This window comes from Ichthyophthirius multifiliis, assembly GCF_000220395.1.
Source record: "Ichthyophthirius multifiliis unplaced genomic scaffold scaff_1120509251270, whole genome shotgun sequence".
NCBI lineage: Eukaryota > Ciliophora > Oligohymenophorea > Hymenostomatida > Ichthyophthirius > Ichthyophthirius multifiliis.
In genome coordinates this window covers 30,549-47,941 of record NW_004086038.1, presented here as the reverse complement: position 1 = coordinate 47,941, position 17,393 = coordinate 30,549, and the positions used below count along the sequence as shown (strand labels likewise).

Here is a 17,393-nt window from a genome sequence, read left to right as displayed (position 1 = left end):
TTAATAAATTTTCTTACTTATTATATTTATGATATATATATATATTCTTTTGATATAAATTATATTTCTATTAAAAATATTTATTAAATCTTTATATTTTTTACGTTTTAATAATTTTTTATTTAAATTAAATATATTTTGTTTTTAATTATTTTTTCTATTTATTATAAAAATATTTTTATTTGCTTTATTTCTGAAAAAATTAGATATACCTTTTTAATGAAATTTTTTATTATTCTTTTATAATTTTTATTCTAAAATTTATAATTTTTTTTATAATATAATTAAATTTTATTAACAAAATATTTAATCTTATTTAAGTTATATATTTATTTTTATATAAAATTTATTAAAATAAAAAAAAATGAATTAATTAAATCAACTTTAATTAAATGAAAATTATTAATCATATAATTCAATGAATTCACCTAAAAATAATAATATTTATAAATATAAAAATAATACATAATCTTCATATTTAGATAATACTTTATTAACATCTTTAACAAAAAATAATAAATAAAAATAAAGAAAATATAATAGGATTAATCATTGATTTTTAATTATTTTGCAGATTAATTGTTATAAAATAGTGAATTTATTGATATATATGAAAGTAAAAAATTATTTTAAACTGATAATGAAAATTAAGTAGATTATAATTAATTAATTTTATATAATCCTGAAAAAGAAAAGAATAATTCAATCAATTAACACATAAGTATTTAAAAAAATTCTTAAAAAAAACATTAAAAAACAAAGTTTTACAAGAAAATATGAAATTAGAAACTTTTATAGAAAATAAAACCATTTTCATAAAAATAAATTTATTAAAAAAATAATTTCCATTAAAAATAAAAATATCATCAAATGTATCAAAATATCAATTTTTTTTTCTTTTTATGATCCTTATCCTGATCAAGAAAAGTCAATTCAAGACTTTCCTATAAGAAAAGAACATTTATATAAATTTTATAAACCAAAATAATTCACATAATGGGCATACATAGCACTTTAAACAAAAAATAAGTTAGATTAGAAATAAAAGCATGGTTTACAGGTATATATATATATAAATTATTTTTTATGCATAAAATTTGTTATAGATTTGCAGTTAGAATAACATAGAAACAAAGGAGTACATAAGAAAAAATTATCTCCTTTAAAAAAGATTATTATAAATTAAAAGATAAATATAAATAAGAATAAAGTGAATAGGAAAAAAGTAATTTGAATTGGAAGTGAGTATATTAAAAATAAAAATATTATTATATTAATAAATTATATAAATGCAAAGTCGAAATAAAAAATAAGAAATAGAAAAAGCTTCCTTAATTAGAAAATTCGATTATTGAAAGGAATAAAGAATTAGCTTTTAATGTAGATTTAATAAATAAGAAAAAAAATTTTGATTTTTTAATGCATAAAATTAAATGCGAAGAAGTAGTTAGAAAAAGCATTTCTATGCAACTTATAAGTTATTAATAAAAATACACGAGTTATATTAATAAAAAATTCGCACACGAAATTAATAAAAAAAAAGTAAGATAATATTTATTTATATTTTATATGATATTTTTTATTTATATATATATATATATATAATATATATATATATATATATATATATATATTTATTTATATTTTATATAGAGAGTTAATAGAGAAAAATAATTATATATAGATAATTTTACTGCTTAATGGATCAATCATATAACATTAATAATATTAGCTAATAAATTTATTAATAAAATTGAAGTATTTTTTTATATTTTTACCCTTATTGTATAATATATATATATTTATATTATTATAATTTTATTTAAATTTTATTTTTTATTATTTATTTAAATAGTTGTATAAATTAGCTATTATATTCTAAGGAAGAAGAAAAAGAGCCTTTAAACTATTCATTTAAAATTATCGGGCTTAGTAATTTGATTTATTACCGAATCGTAATTTATTAGAACGTATTACATGTGATTATCTTCTGTAATTAAAAATATTATTTTTCTATACTTTATATTACTCATAAAAATAAATAGTTCTTTAAAATTAAAAGCTTGTCTAATCAAAGGTGTTAAATATAAAAAAGCATCTAAAGTTATAAAAAAATTAATTTCAAATATGATATAATAACACTCTATAACACAAATATATTATAAATCAATTTAGTTTTTTAAATCGAGTATTTTTATTATTATCTTTTATTTTTTAAAAATAATATAAATATAGTTTCTATTGTATAAATACATATAAAAAAAAAACATAATATGAATAATAAATAACATCTAGAATATTAGAAATTTATATTGAAAGATTAAAAGACTATGATTTTAATTAAAAAAATGAAGGTTAATTAAAAGAAGATTAATCTTAATTATTTTATTATACGAACTTTATAAAAATGTTTTTTTATTTTTTTATTACTTTTTTTATTTAAACTAAAAATAGGAATTAAAAAGGAAAAATTATCAAATATTACATTTAATTATAAAAAGAAAAATATAAAAGAAAAATAGGCCTTATATTAGGAAAAATATAACCTTTAAATGAAGAAGATAATTAGTTTTTAGAATAAATAAATTAAATTAATATTTAAACTGAAAATAATTCATAAAGAAATACACTTTAAAATATCGATTCTATATAGGAATCTAAAGATTAAGAAATGCGATAAAAATAATAAATTCAACCTTAAATTGATATTTACGACCTTTAGAAAAAATTAGATAGAAATGGCATAACTTTAAATTTAATAAAGGATAGGAAAATTATATGGGATTTACTTCTTTAAAAAATTCAGGATATTAAACAAGATAGGGTAGAAGGATTATAAGAATTATATTTAACTTAAAGCTGATTTTTTAAAAAAATAAATAAAAATTAAATATAAATTAATTATATTTTAATTTTAAAATAATAATTATCTAAATATGAGAAAAATGATATATTTACAGATAAAAATTTATATTTAACAACAAAATAAAATAAGTATTTTTATTATACTAAACTTATAAATAATTTTTTTTTTATTCTTTTTTATATAATTTTTTTAATTATAATTAATTTTAATTTTTTTTTATTTATTAATTCCAGATATATATATATAATTATTTCTTATATTTTATTCTACTTCTTATATATTTTTTTGATTTAATTTTCTTAATTTTTAAACTTTTGATAATTATTAAATTTATTTGCTAATATTAATAACATATTAATTTTATTACAGATATGTTTATTATTAAAATTAATGTAATAATATTTTATACATTATTATATAATAATAATATACATAATTAGTAATTTTTATAATATTTATTAATTTGATTTATAATAATATTTTTATTTTTAAATAGTAAAGATTTTCTTTTGATTAATATTAACTTTTTATTAAAAATAAAATAATTGATAAAAATAGCTTTATCTTTAAAATATATATTCTTTATTAAAAATAACATTAAATTATGTACATCTAAAAAACTATATACTTAATCTATAATAAATCAATACTTTATTAACAAATAATTAAAACTAATTTGGTTAATATTATCTAAAATTTAACTAAGAATGAATAAAAAAAAAATTAAATAATATAAATATTATGTAAAAAAAAAAAATTTGGTTTTAAAATTTTAATATTTATATATAATTTTGATGAAATTGATAAAAAAATGGAATAATACTTTATATAAAATTAACTATATATATAAAATATTATCGAGAATATTAATAGTAAAAATTTATATTTTTTATTAGATATAAGACTAATATAAACATATATAAATATAAATATATATATATAAATATATAAACATATATATATATATATATATATATTTATATTTATATTTTTTTTCTCTTTCTTTTTTTTTTGCCAATTATTTTATATATTTTTTTTTATTAAAAATAATGATTTTTTTTTATTATTTGGTTAAAGAGTATATTTTTATAAAAAAAATCTTTAATTTGTAAAATAAAAAATAAACATTTTTTTATTTATTATATTTTTAATATTTTGATTTTTCTTTTTCTAAGAATTCTATATTATTACTTTCATATTTAATATATTCCATAAACATTTAAATAAAATTTAATATCATGAAATTTAAATAATATTATAAAAAATATAATTAAAAAACTAGATTAATTTATTATTTATATTTTCATTAAGTAAAAAATGAATTAAATATTTATATATATATTATTTTTATGTTTAATAAAATTTTTTAATTTTATTTTATTAATTAATAATATATAATATTACTAATCTAATTATAAATTCATATAATAATATTTAAAAATTCATTATAGTCTTTATTATATCCATTATTATAATTTTCATATTTATTTTCTATTAATTTATAATAAAATCTTTTTATAATTTTTAAAATAAAGTTAAAATTATTTTTATTTTAGAATTTTTACAATTATTCATATACTGAATTTTGTCCTTTAAAACAAATCTATAATGGTTGATATTTGCAAGATTTAATACTTTAAATATAATATAATAAAATTTAATTTAAGTAAAGTAATATATTACTTTCTTAAATAAAGTAATAGATATGAAATTTTAGTATTAATATCATTTTATTTATTCTTATAGATATCTTACTTTTATATTTTTTATTTTTAAATTAGTTAAAGTAATATATAGGTATATTTTATTTATATATTAAATAAAAATCACTTTTAAATTACTTCATATATTTCTTTTTCAAAAGAACATTCATTTCCAAAAATGTTTTAAATTAATTCCTAATCTCCACTTTATATTTTTTTATAAGTAAAAAAAAAAAAAAAAAAAATTGAAACAAAAGATTAAAAATAATAATAAAATGAATTACTCTTTATTAATATACATAATTAAGACAGTTCCTGTATCCATTAAATAAGCAGTTTTACCTAAAGAATTAAAAGATGTAATCATTTATTTAGGACAAATATATTATCCTTTACTATCTACAATACTTTTATCTTACATATTATCAATACAAAATAAGGCTGGAACAAAATGTAATACCATCTCTTCTACATTTACACTATTAAAAAATATCCTCAAACAATTATTTATATCAGTAGTTATATGCTTTACTTAAATTAAATTTTTTATATAAATAAATAAATATCTTTTTACTATATTAACAGTTAAACACTGAATTTTTAAGAATTCCTAAAATATACAAAGGAAGTTAAATAAGGCTATCTATTAATTGATTCTTTTATTTTTTTTTTCATAAAAAAATATGTATATATTTATTTATTTTATAGGAAAATTAATAATAAATATACTCTATTCATATCCATACATACTTCTATAATACCTCGTGTGATTTCAATAATATTTTATCTAATTTACAAGATATTTTAATTATATAAACTATTAGAACTAACCTTAGCTATATAAGCTGTCAAAACCTAACAATCTGCTTAATTGTAAATATCAAATATATCAGAAGATAAAGGAATTATATAATTATGACATCTAATTTTTCTTATACCATCACTACTAGTGTATAAAAGAGCTGTTTAGATAGAAAAATTATTTATTTTTCGTTCAAAATGTTAATCCATTTCGAATTCATATAATAATGTTTTATTTCTTAAATTTAATTAATTAATTAAAAAAAATAAAAAATTATACTCATCAGACTAAAAAGTTAGTAAATCTCCTTATCTAACACAATAATTTCCAATAATTTAAGAAACTGAAAATCCTTAAGAGCACCTTAATCTAAAAACACTTTCCCATGTAATTTATTTTTTTAAACATTGTCTTAAATTTTATTCAAAATTTTATCCTTAAAATAATATAAAAAAAATATTAAAAAAATAAAAAAAAAAATAAAAAAAAAAGTATATAATAAATATTTATTAAAGTATTTAAAAAAAAATAATATATATAAGAAATTAAATATGTATAAAAAAATATAAATAAAAAAAATAAATATAAATAAATATAAATAAAAATATATATATATATATATATTTATATATAAATATTTTTATTTTTTTATATAAAATATATTTATCTATTACTTTAATTTTATATACTATAGTAATAGAAAATATCTCCATTTAAATATTTTGTAAAATCCAATAGATTAATAATATTTATGAAACTTTCGGAAAACACGAAAATTGACGGACATATAAAATACTATTAAATTTCTTTACTAATATCCTTAAAAAATGTATTATTACTTTCTCTGTAATAATTATCATTATTTACTTATCTGTTTTCTTCTTCTTTAATTTAATTATGTTAAAATATTAAAAGCCTTCCTCCTATATGCTTGAAAATTTTTACTGCTACTTAAATTGCATTACTTATATTCGAAAACTTAACTTAATTTTCTATAAATAATTTTGGTAAAGACTCTATTAAACACAAAATTAAATCTTAACATGTGTCCAAACTCACAACTAAATCTTCGTAAAAAGGTAAATCTTAATCTTAATTTTCCCAATCTGATAAAACAACCATTTAAGGCTAATTTAAATTATATTTTAGCCTATATAAATGAACGTCCTTATCATATGTAATAAAACCGAATTATTTACGCTCACCACCAGGTATATTTCCTTCAAGAATTAACTCTCGGAGAACTTAAGATATTGTTTATAGTATTTCCTAATTTCCTTTACTTACATCTATTAAAAATATATAAGAAGGAGCTACAGGCGGACGTGCAGAATAACTTTAATTATAAAAATTTGTATATATATATAAATATATATAATATTATATATATAATATATATAAAAATATATATATAAATATACTTACATATATATATATATATACTTACATATATATATATATATATATATATATTATACTCTATTCCTGCTAATATTTCATAAGAACCTAATTTTAGTTCGTTTTTTTAGCTCATATCTAGCCTTGTCCCATCTTCTTTTAAAGGTGAGTAATAATGTTTAGGGATAGTTTATAATTTATTACAAAAGTTACATTTATACTTTTATTTTTATTTTTTTATTTGTTTTTTTTATATAAATATATTAAATACTTTATAACCGTCAGATAAAAATTTAACGAAAGGATTCATATAAACACTACATTATTCACATCTTATTATTTGTTAATTTTTTATTGAAGCTTTTGGAAATTTATTATTCTTATTTATATTTTTATTTTTATTTTTTTTATTTTAGCTTTTTTACGTGAATACCATATGGATTTACTATGATTGCATATTTATAACGAGATTTTTAATATATATAGGGGTTTTTAGGAAACATTTCGGTAGTTGGTCGTATAAATTGCTTTTCGGAATTATATTTTTAAGCTATTTGTTGGATTTCTTCGATTTCTTGAAGTTCTGTTATGTTTTATACATAATTTTATTGATAATTGTTATGGATTGTATTTTTTTACAAGTTTATGTTCGAATCGTTTTTTAATATTTTTTAATAATCACTCATTTTTTTTATTTAATATATAAATATAAAAAATTAAAATGTTGTATCATTATTTTTAAAAATAAATTAATAATATAAAATATTTAGCATTTTTAAAATTTTATTTTCTTTTAAATTGAAATTTTATATTTATTAATAAAAAAAAAATCCAAAAAAAAAAAAAGTATGTAAAAGTTATATTTTATTTAAAAAAAAAAAAAATTTAAAAAATAAATATATAATAAACATAAAAAAAAATAAGAATATAAAATAAAAATTTCTAAGAAATTTAAAAATGTCAGAAGAAAAAATAGTAAAAACTAAAAAAAAAAAAATTAACTAAAAAAAAACCTTCATTTAAAAATAAAATCTAAATTAATATAAAAAAAACATTCATAAATATTTCTAATAAAAAAAAAAAGATAATATTCAATGCTTCAAAAAAAGAAGCAGGTAATCCAAGTACAAATATTAAGAAAATAATCAGAAAATATAAGGGTCCATATAAAGTAAATAAAAATGAAAAAAAAAAAAATATATAAATATATAAATATATAAATATATATATATATATATATATATATTATTATATAATATATAAAGTGTGGTCGAAATAAAGAAGAAATTACATTTGAGAGATTAAAGATGGCTCATTTAGTAGTATTTTTTTGTCCAAAAGACTTATTTAATAAACAAGAATTCGAGGCTTTAAAATAATACATATAAAATGGCGGTCGTTTATTTTTTTTGAGTTCTGAAGGCGGAGAACATAAAAATTAAACAAATATTAATTATTTTTTGGAATAATATGGTATTAGTGTGAATTCTGATTGTGTTGTAAGAACGGCTTTTTATAAATATTTTTTCCCAAAAGAGACTTTTATTAGTAATGGAATTTTAAATGAAGAAGTTGTTAGGGTAGGAAGTGGATTACCAAAGGAAAATAAAAAACCTTAGAATAAATTTCTGTCTAATATCTTGGGTAAGGACAATGATGATGATGAAGATGAGTATATTAGAGACTCTTTGAGGGGTGGCTTGGACTTTGTTTATTGTTTTGGGTCAAGTTTAAATGTTTAGTTACCTTCTTAAGCTGTCTTGGGAAGTGGACCGCTATCTTATCCATCTAATAGACCTGTAGGAGCTATTTATATGAATAAAAGTGGAGGAAGAATAGCAGTATGTGGATCTTATGAAATGTTTTGTGATGAGTATTTTGATTAAGAAGATAATGCAAAGATCTTTGAGTTCTTTATGAAGTTTCTTTTAAGTGATGAATGTGAATTTCAATTTTAAAACAAAGAATAAGAATAAGAATATATATATGTACCTGATATAGGAGAATTAGCTGATAACTTAAAAAGTTGTTTACAAGTAAATATAAAAATATGTATATATATATATATATATATATATATATATAATATATATATATATATATATATATATATATATATATATATATAATATATATTATTATTATTATATATATATTAGTATAATATNTACTACTNTTAATTTAACTACCGTAGAAGTACTTTAAGTTTTAAAAATTTAATTAAGTAACGTTAAAACTTAAAGTTTTAAAGGTTTAAACGTTTAAAAAACTAAAGTTAAAACGTAAAAAAAACCTTAAAAAACTTTTTAAAAACTTTTTAAAGTTAAGGTTACCGTTTTAACCCTTTTTAAAAACGTTTTTAAAAACGTAAAAACCCCTTTTAAACCCGTTTTTTAAGGTTTTAAAGGGTTAAGTTACGTTACCTTTTCCCGTTCGGTTACCCCGTTTTAACCCGTTTTAACCCCCTTTAAAACCTTTTTAAAAAAAGTTTTTAAAAAAAGTTAAAAACTTTTAAACCCTTTAAACCCCTTTAACCCTTTTAAAAGTTTTAAAAGTTAAAATTTTAAAGTTTTAGTTAAGTTTAGTATAGTATTAGTTAATTTCGTCTTAGTAAGTTTACTAAGTAAGTAATAAAATAATATATATATATATATATATATATATATATATATATATATATATATATATATAAATATATATTTTATATTTATAATATATTTAATTAAAGGAAAGTGATGCATTACCTTTAGATTATAAATAATTATTTAGTAATGATATTTTCAAATATGATACTGATTTAATACCTGAAGCTGTTAAATTATATGAACTATTAAGTGTTAAACATGAAACAATAACTTTAATAGTGCCTTAATTTGAAACACCTTTATTAGGTATGATTCCTGCTACGTTTCCACCTATTTTAAAAGAATTATAACCTCCTAATTTAGAATAATTTGATTTAGATGATGAATTTGCTTCTCTGAGTCGGAGAAAATACATAAATATAAATATAAATATATATATATATATATATATATATATATATATATATATATATATATATTTATATTTATGTATTTATATATTTTTATTTTTTATTATAGGGTAAGATTAGCACAATTAACAAATAAATGTGATAATAACGATTTAGATTATTATGTAAAGGAAAGTGGTGATATTTTAGGAGTTACTGATAAGGTTAAAAATAAACATGATGCTAAAGCTATTTTAAGATATATCATGGAAGAATTAGTAATATTTTTATTTTTTTTATAATTATTAAATTATTTTAATATAAATTTAGATATAGTTTAAAAAATTAAACTAAGGATGATAATTTTGTTTATCTATTTTTTATATTAATTTTATTTTTATAATTAATAAGATATTTAAAAATGTTTTTTATTTTATATGAATATTTAATAAAATAAATAATATTATTTTTTCAAAATTTAAAATAATTATAAAAAAATTAAATTTTTTATTTTTTGATATTTGTAAATCGTTAGAAAAATAGACTATTTTCAAATTCAAATTTACATAATACTATATTAAAGAAAAACATAAAAAAATAAAAAAAATAAAAAAAACAAAATTTAAATATATATAAAAATATATATAAATATAAATATAAATATATATATATATATATATATATTTTTAAAATTATTTATATTAATTTATATTTATTTTAAATATATATATATAATTTTCTATTGTTTTCAATAATAAATAGATTTAACTTCATGTGTGCCTTTAGTTAAATTGTACATCCAATTTTTCGTAGTCTTATCTTTTTTTATTCCTTCTTCTTTTCCTGGCCATTTAGCTAACAATTAATATTAACCTGGACCTGGAGTTATATATTATTTCCCTTTTTTATTATTACCAAACCTTTAAGACTTTCCAAAATAATTAACTTTAGTTTTATCTGTTCCTTCTTTATTTAATTACATTAATTTCCCAAAACTTCTATAAGTAGATGGAAACGGATTATAAGAACATACATCAGGCATAGCTGATTTTAACCTTTTTTTACTTTCAGTTTTATGTTTATTTATCCAATCATTTGGCTTTGTTTTATTAGTTTGTAGTTTTGTTGTTACTGGCTTTTAAATTTATATATATATATATAAATATATAATAAAAATAAAAATACTCTTCCATTATATTAACCTGGGCCCGGAGTTGTTGCACTTAAAAATTAATATTCACATAGAAAATCTACTATTTCACTCTAACTTTATTTTTATTTTTTTTGTTAACTTAATTTTTATTTTTTTAATTACTGTATTTTTTTAGATTTTAAATCATCTTGTTCTTTTTTTATTTATTCATCTGTTTTTCTCAAATTGTATTTACCAGCTCCTGGTACTGGTCTTTTTTCGGATTCATGAATGATTAAATCTATATATGTATTTCTTTTAGTATCATGTGGTTTTTTTTTTCCCTTTTCTTTATCCTATTCTGATACCCATACATAATCCAAATTATATTTGCCAGGACCAGGCTTTCCTGATTTTTATTTTTCCAAATCTAATTAAAAATGACCTCTTTTAGTTACATATTTATTATTTTTAGTAGGCAATTTATTTTTTTCTCTTTTTTCAAAAAAATCTCGATCTTATATCTTTTTTAAATAAAAAAATTAATATTTTTTATTTAAACTATTTACTTATTTCATAGGATCAATATATTTACGAGGAACTTCATAACCTTCAATTCCAAAAACTTAAGCTCTTGTTGCTATATTAAACATATCTCTTATTGACATATTATCTTATTTATTAAATTATTATTTATTTAGTGAACTTATTTTTACTTGCTCGATTTATTAAAGCGGTTTATGCTCTTTATTTTAGGCTCATTAATTTTTATTTATTTATTTCTATTTTCTTTTTATATTATTTAAATCTTTTTTTTTTATCAAATAAAATAATGTTGTAAAAAATATATATATTATTTTTTTTATTTTTTTTTTAAAAGTTACAATTTTATTATTTAAATTATTCAAATTATTTTTTAATTTTAAAATAAAAAAATTATTTTAATTAAATAGTTTTATAGAAATTTAAAAAAAAATTATACATAAAATGCTTTAATATTATATATATATATATTTATATAATATAAATAAATATTTCAACAATAATTTCAAATAATTTCATTTTTATCTAAGATTTCTTATTAACTATTTTATTTTTCACTTAATTTTTCTTATTATTCTTCAATTTAATTTTATTTTAGAAGGTCTTCATTTTATTAAATCTAAATACTATTATCTACATTATATAATAAAATATTTTATTATTATTATTATTATTATTATTATTATTATTATTATTATTATTATTATTATTATTTTTCTAGTTTATCATTTTTTTATTCTATTTTATCTTCTTATTATTCTTTTTTATTTTTTTATTATTCTTGTTTATCTTTTTATTATTCTTATTACAATTCTTTTTATTTCTATTATATTTCTTCTTCTAATTCTTTTTATTATTTTTATTATTATTCTTTTTCTTCAATTTTTGCTTAAACAACTAAATCAATACTATCAAAATTTTAATATACATCTTTTTTAGAATCATTTTTTAATTTTTAACCTATTTTAATTATATTCTCATTATTCCAAAACGGTCCTTAATTTTATAATTTTTAGATATATTTATATGAATATATAATACCTTTTAATTTGATATGTTAAGCAATAGTTTACGCTATCTAAATTCTTACATTAACAACTTTATCATCTGCAAGTTTTTCAAAAATATCAATGAAGTTGTTTTAGAAAAATTCTTCATCCATCATAAATTAATTACACATAAGGATAAAGGTTTGCCTTTAGTTAAATTTATTTGAAATAGAAAATGCTTTAATATTATCAATTATACTCTATAAATATATATCTTGTAATTCTTTATCACTTTTTAAACTTTTTACTATTGAATAGATTCTATGGGCTGCTTATTCTCTTACTATAGATACTGTATCATTACATAATTTAAATGATATGGGCATTATATACCTAAAAATAGTTTCTGAATTGAATGCTTAGGCTAATTAGTCGAGTTGTTAAGCTATTAATTCTCTTATTCTCCACTTTTTTTAATCTTTTTAAATCACAAGAAATATTTCAAGAAACTATTCTCTTTTTTATTCATCAAATACTTATATAAACTATGTCAAATGTTTTATTAAACCATATTTTATTTCATCATTCGTATCTTTTAATATTAATTCAACTACATATAATAAGTCTCTTTCAGCTTTTTGTTAGCCTATTACATTAGCAATAACGTGAATACTAGAAGCTATAGGTTTTTTTATTTTCTATATATAAAAAAAAAAAAAAAATTATTTCAAAAAAATAAATTTTATACTGGATTATTGCTCTTTAATAAAAATTATAAAGTTTTTTAAAGAGAAGTCCATCTTTTTTCACCAAAAATAGTAATTATAGCAGGAAAATATTATGAACAATTGATAATTATCTATTTTGATAAATATATAAAAATAAAAATAAAATATATATATATATATATATATATATATATATATATATTTATATTTATATTTTTATTTATTTTTTATTATATTATATATATTTTTTTTATTACTTCATTATCATTTGTTAATCCATTTATTTAATTATCAATCATTTTATTATAATTTTCAAATAATCTCTCAGATATGACGCATTTTTACAATGTAATTATAAATGGGCCTATAGTTTTATAGGCTTAAACTTTGACTGTTTTTTAAGCGTCTTTTAAGAAATTTAAAAGGATTTCTGTTAATTAATTTTCTCTTATTTTTTCATGACAAATGTTTGAAATTTCTACTAAAATATTCACACATGCCCTTCTTATTTCTGAATTATTATCTATACTTTTTTTTAGATAAAATGGTAATAATTTTTATTTAAAATAATCCTAAGATACTACTTTTCCTATTATTGGTAAATTTAAAATACTTTCTTTTCTGACATTCAATTCTGGATCTTCACCTAAACTTAAAATTTCCATAGACACAAATTACTAACATAGATCTGTTCCAAAGCAATGCGCCATTTAAGCTAAAAGCTATATATATATTTTTTAGTATTAAATATTGAAAAAATATAAAATTTACTTATATAGAGACTATTCTATTGTTCTCATATTCATCGTCATGGGCCATACTAAGTACTTTTGTAAGAATATATTTTCCTCTATCTTCTTCTGTTAATATATCAGCTATCTAGCCTATAATTTTTCCTGAAGCTTCTTTTATCTATTTTTTTATATTATAAGATAATATTTTATATATTTTTTTTAAAAAGAAATTACATCTAATTTATTATTGGACAATAATATAAATAAGGCAGGTATGAATATATTTATTATTTAATTGTATCCGTTTTATCTTTATTGGAGAATACTAATAATATTTGGAAATTAGATAATTAAAGATCTTTTTATATCATCATTATCTCTTACCTATTTTTTTTTTTAAAAAAAAAATATAAAATAAAATAAAATTAATATTTTTTAAATAAATATTTACTAAATTATTTATTATGTTTTCTAAGAATGGATCTATTTTATCACCTAAAACTTACATTAAATCAGGTATGTATCTAGAGTATGTTAGCCTAAGAAAAAAATAGTATCTTTTTTTTAATTATAATAAAATACCTTTCATTAAATGGAGATTTTTATAAATTTATTAATTTATTTAAAGCTCCATCTACTGTGAAATCTACATAAACACCATCTATTTCTTATTTATTATTTAGAGGGAATTTCTCTATTTCTAAATCATGAACATCATCTTCATCTTCATTTATAAACATTTTCATTTATATTAAAAAAAAGAAATAAAATTATTTTTTATTTAAAATTTTGTATTTTTAATAATATAATAATAATTTATATATATGTTTTGAAAATTTATTAAAAACTAAAATTTAATAAATTAAAAATGAAATTAAATAATATAATAAATATATAAAAAAAAAAATTATTCTTAGGAAAATTTAAATTATGTATTTGTAATATATATTTTAGTAAAAATTGTTATATTAAAAATTAAAATATAAAAATTATATTGTATATTTAATATTATATTTTTTTTAACTTTTTATTATATTTTATTATAAAAATCTTAATAATAATTAAATATAAAATTATCAAAAATTATATACTGATTTTAAAAAAATATAAAGAAATAAAATAAAATAATCAAAAATAAATAAATTTTATTTAATATATATTTATATACTTTAAAAATATTATATTTATATTATATTCAATCAAAAAACTTAATATATGTATTATATAATATTTAATTTAAATATTATTATTATTATTATTATTATTATTATTATTATTATTATTATTATTATTATTATTATTATTTAACTTATTATTACATACTTAAATGATTAAATAAAATATTTATATATTTTATATAAATTATATTTTAATTTAAAAAATATTTTATATTAATAATAAAAATATTAATATAAATTAATGTAATATTTGTTAAATATTAATTATATTTTATTTTCAATAAATAAAAACATATAAAAAATTTTTAAGTTAAAACTTGATTTTTTTTTATTTTTTTATTTCTTAAATTTATTTTTTTTCAAAATTTCATTTCATGTGGAGCATCATTATTAGATAAAGAGAATCTGCTTGAAAGATATTTTCTCAAGAACTCTATTTTTTTAATACTATCAAGAATTACTTTATCTACATTATTTTAGTCTACTTTTCTTGCATTTTTTCTGTCTTATTCTTTCTTCTTTTATTCTTCAGTGAGCTATTTTTTTTTAAAAAAATAAAATTATATAACACAAGTTTTTTCCAATGTGAATTTTTTTTTTTATTAAATTAAAATATTTTATATAACTAAAAATATTTTTATATATTTTAAAAATAAAAAATGGTTTTTTTTTTTTATTTTAAAATATTAAAAGATAAAAAAAATAAATTAATATTTTTATCTTTTAAAAAAAGAATTATTTATTTTAGAATTTGTAATTCATCTATTTTCGTATATATAAAATTTAAATCGGTGTTACTTCTATATTGAAAAGGCCGGCTTTAGGGTTTTATCTAGCATGTTCTCTAGCAAGTAAGCATCATCATATTTATTAAGATCAATATTTCCTAATTAAACTTTAGTAGTTGTAGGAATTACATAAGCTTAGTTGACTCTTTTCAAAGGGACTCCGTTAACTTTATGAGGACCGGTGACTAATAAAAGACCGCTCTTAAGTTATTTTAAGAAAACAACTCTTTTTCCTCTGAATTTACCAGCTAATAAAATTAATACGGATCCAGGGGTGATATTTGATCTGAGTTTGGGTGCAGATTATCTTTAAGTCTATCTTCTATGGAATCTACTGCTTTCATCATCAGGTTTGTACCATTTAGATACTTTTGAAACTCCTTTAGTTGAACCTTTTGCTGCTCCTTTTGCCATTTTTTTTAATTATTATTATTTTTAGTTTTTTTTTTTTCCTTTTTATTTTATTTTTTTAGTTTTTCTTAATATTTATATATATTTATTATTATTATTTATATCCTTTATTTTTTATTTTTTTATTTTAATTTATTTTATACTTCTTTTTTTTTGATTTTTTTTATGTAATAATATAAAATACTTTATTAATATTATGATTTGATATAAATTTTGTAATTTTTAATATTAAATAAATAAAATTTTAGAATTTTAATATTTAAAATTATTTATTATTATTAAAAAAAATATAAACAATATTACTTCAGTAATTTGTATTTTTTTAATTTTTTAATTAATTATTTATTATTTATTATTGTAATTATTAATAATTTTATTGAAATTATTCTCTTCATATATTTTTAAATATGTTAAAAATAAAATAAATTATAATAAATAAAAAATATTTTAAATTTAATTATAAATATATTTTATTGAAAATAAATAAATAACGAATTGTTTTTGTTAATATATTTATATAACAAATTTAATAAAATTAAATATGTAATTCAAGATAAAAATAAAAGTTTAATATATATATATATCAATAAAATATATTAAATAAATTATATTATTTATTAAATAATGTAAACATGGTTTTAAAAGCTAATATAGCAAATAAATATAATAAAAACGTCAATAATGTATTAATTATTAATAAAAATACTTCTTATATATAAAATAAATAATTAAAAAAATTCATAATTAATATGAAATATAAAAAATAAAGATAAAAAAAAATTAGTAAATTTTATAATTACAAATTATAAATAAAATAATTTTTAAATTATATATTAAAAAAACTTTATATGAATAAACATAAATATATTTTTTTAATTAAGTATAATTTTATTTAAACAAAATTTTTTTAATAATTATATAATTTAATAAAATTTTAATTTAAATTATATTTAAATAAAAAAATATATATATAAAATGATTATTATATTAATAAATATTAATAAAAAATAAATATGAAATATAAAATCAAATAATTAATAAATTATATGAATAAAGTAAATATAATTAAAATTAATTAAATACTATATAAAAATTAATAATTTTTATAATTAATTTGTTTGATAGATTCTTAAAAGATCAAATCATA

At 15.6% G+C, this 17,393-nt stretch overlaps 5 protein-coding genes across 5 annotated transcripts, besides 51 other annotated features; 1 reads left to right on the top strand and 4 right to left on the bottom strand. All coding sequences in view use genetic code 6, as the record gives it.

Annotated features, from left to right (window-relative positions):
• Positions 1 to 817: 817 nt before the first annotated feature.
• Positions 818 to 855: a microsatellite.
• A 311-nt stretch (positions 856 to 1,166) lies between these two features.
• Positions 1,167 to 1,201: a microsatellite.
• A 352-nt stretch (positions 1,202 to 1,553) lies between these two features.
• Positions 1,554 to 1,626: a microsatellite.
• Positions 1,585 to 1,644: a microsatellite.
• Positions 1,645 to 1,800: 156 nt separating this feature from the next.
• Positions 1,801 to 1,853: a microsatellite.
• Positions 1,854 to 2,496: 643 nt separating this feature from the next.
• Positions 2,497 to 2,521: a microsatellite.
• A 1,252-nt stretch (positions 2,522 to 3,773) lies between these two features.
• Positions 3,774 to 3,848: a microsatellite.
• Positions 3,782 to 3,855: a microsatellite.
• A 998-nt stretch (positions 3,856 to 4,853) lies between these two features.
• On the bottom strand, positions 4,854 to 6,905 carry IMG5_173150 (protein transport protein, putative; the record flags this gene model as incomplete). Its single annotated transcript, XM_004029738.1, has 4 exons — positions 4,854 to 5,208; positions 5,331 to 5,807; positions 6,046 to 6,707; positions 6,850 to 6,905. Coding segments are annotated over 4 exons (1,550 nt in total), but the record flags the coding sequence as incomplete, so codon positions are not given.
• Positions 5,809 to 5,859: a microsatellite.
• Positions 5,811 to 5,860: a microsatellite.
• Positions 5,811 to 5,862: a microsatellite.
• Positions 5,811 to 5,878: a microsatellite.
• Positions 5,811 to 5,986: a microsatellite.
• Positions 5,891 to 5,984: a microsatellite.
• Positions 5,896 to 5,988: a microsatellite.
• Positions 5,933 to 6,009: a microsatellite.
• Positions 5,976 to 6,009: a microsatellite.
• Positions 5,981 to 6,015: a microsatellite.
• Positions 6,727 to 6,848: a microsatellite.
• An 85-nt stretch (positions 6,906 to 6,990) lies between the features above and the next one.
• Positions 6,991 to 7,023: a microsatellite.
• A 115-nt stretch (positions 7,024 to 7,138) lies between these two features.
• Positions 7,139 to 7,183: a microsatellite.
• Positions 7,184 to 7,726: 543 nt separating this feature from the next.
• IMG5_173140 (intraflagellar transport protein, putative) lies at positions 7,727 to 10,103 on the top strand (the record flags this gene model as incomplete). The annotated part of the gene is made up of 4 exons (XM_004029737.1): positions 7,727 to 7,744; positions 7,854 to 7,940; positions 8,035 to 8,805; positions 9,498 to 10,103. The coding sequence occupies 4 exons, from the start codon at positions 7,727 to 7,729 to the stop codon at positions 10,101 to 10,103; spliced, it is 1,482 nt and encodes a 493-aa protein (XP_004029785.1).
• Positions 7,966 to 8,031: a microsatellite.
• Positions 8,818 to 8,925: a microsatellite.
• Positions 9,067 to 9,091: a microsatellite.
• Positions 9,114 to 9,138: a microsatellite.
• Positions 9,245 to 9,272: a microsatellite.
• Positions 9,408 to 9,487: a microsatellite.
• Positions 9,772 to 9,855: a microsatellite.
• Positions 9,779 to 9,855: a microsatellite.
• A 231-nt stretch (positions 10,104 to 10,334) lies between the features above and the next one.
• Positions 10,335 to 10,364: a microsatellite.
• Positions 10,365 to 10,366: 2 nt separating this feature from the next.
• Positions 10,367 to 10,426: a microsatellite.
• Positions 10,370 to 10,427: a microsatellite.
• A 64-nt stretch (positions 10,428 to 10,491) lies between these two features.
• Positions 10,492 to 11,543, bottom strand: IMG5_173130 (hypothetical protein; the record flags this gene model as incomplete). The annotated part of the gene is made up of 4 exons (XM_004029736.1): positions 10,492 to 10,878; positions 10,929 to 11,010; positions 11,059 to 11,399; positions 11,445 to 11,543. 4 exons carry the CDS (start codon positions 11,541 to 11,543, stop codon positions 10,492 to 10,494), a joined length of 909 nt encoding a protein of 302 aa, XP_004029784.1.
• Positions 11,534 to 11,590: a microsatellite.
• Positions 11,591 to 11,639: 49 nt separating this feature from the next.
• Positions 11,640 to 11,679: a microsatellite.
• Positions 11,680 to 11,870: 191 nt separating this feature from the next.
• Positions 11,871 to 11,912: a microsatellite.
• Positions 11,913 to 11,923: 11 nt separating this feature from the next.
• On the bottom strand, positions 11,924 to 14,609 carry IMG5_173120 (protein phosphatase 4 regulatory subunit 1, putative; the record flags this gene model as incomplete). Its single annotated transcript, XM_004029735.1, has 7 exons — positions 11,924 to 13,105; positions 13,156 to 13,266; positions 13,393 to 13,857; positions 13,907 to 14,047; positions 14,104 to 14,253; positions 14,321 to 14,408; positions 14,452 to 14,609. 7 exons carry the CDS (start codon positions 14,607 to 14,609, stop codon positions 11,924 to 11,926), a joined length of 2,295 nt encoding a protein of 764 aa, XP_004029783.1.
• Positions 12,070 to 12,132: a microsatellite.
• Positions 12,072 to 12,291: a microsatellite.
• Positions 12,074 to 12,285: a microsatellite.
• Positions 12,083 to 12,285: a microsatellite.
• Positions 13,300 to 13,349: a microsatellite.
• Positions 13,303 to 13,378: a microsatellite.
• Positions 14,610 to 14,708: 99 nt separating the features above from the next.
• Positions 14,709 to 14,751: a microsatellite.
• A 262-nt stretch (positions 14,752 to 15,013) lies between these two features.
• Positions 15,014 to 15,059: a microsatellite.
• Positions 15,060 to 15,110: 51 nt separating this feature from the next.
• Positions 15,111 to 15,187: a microsatellite.
• A 29-nt stretch (positions 15,188 to 15,216) lies between these two features.
• Positions 15,217 to 15,264: a microsatellite.
• Positions 15,265 to 15,303: 39 nt separating this feature from the next.
• On the bottom strand, positions 15,304 to 16,292 carry IMG5_173110 (hypothetical protein). Its single transcript, XM_004029734.1, has 2 exons — positions 15,846 to 16,292; positions 15,304 to 15,583 (listed from the first exon to the last, which is right to left on the bottom strand). The coding sequence occupies exons 1-2, from the start codon at positions 16,247 to 16,249 to the stop codon at positions 15,472 to 15,474; spliced, it is 516 nt and encodes a 171-aa protein (XP_004029782.1). The 5' UTR covers positions 16,250 to 16,292; the 3' UTR covers positions 15,304 to 15,471.
• Positions 15,645 to 15,691: a microsatellite.
• Positions 15,655 to 15,699: a microsatellite.
• Positions 16,268 to 16,306: a microsatellite.
• A 46-nt stretch (positions 16,307 to 16,352) lies between these two features.
• Positions 16,353 to 16,411: a microsatellite.
• Positions 16,412 to 17,116: 705 nt separating this feature from the next.
• Positions 17,117 to 17,189: a microsatellite.
• A 46-nt stretch (positions 17,190 to 17,235) lies between these two features.
• Positions 17,236 to 17,288: a microsatellite.
• Between the last annotated feature and the right edge of the window lie 105 nt (positions 17,289 to 17,393).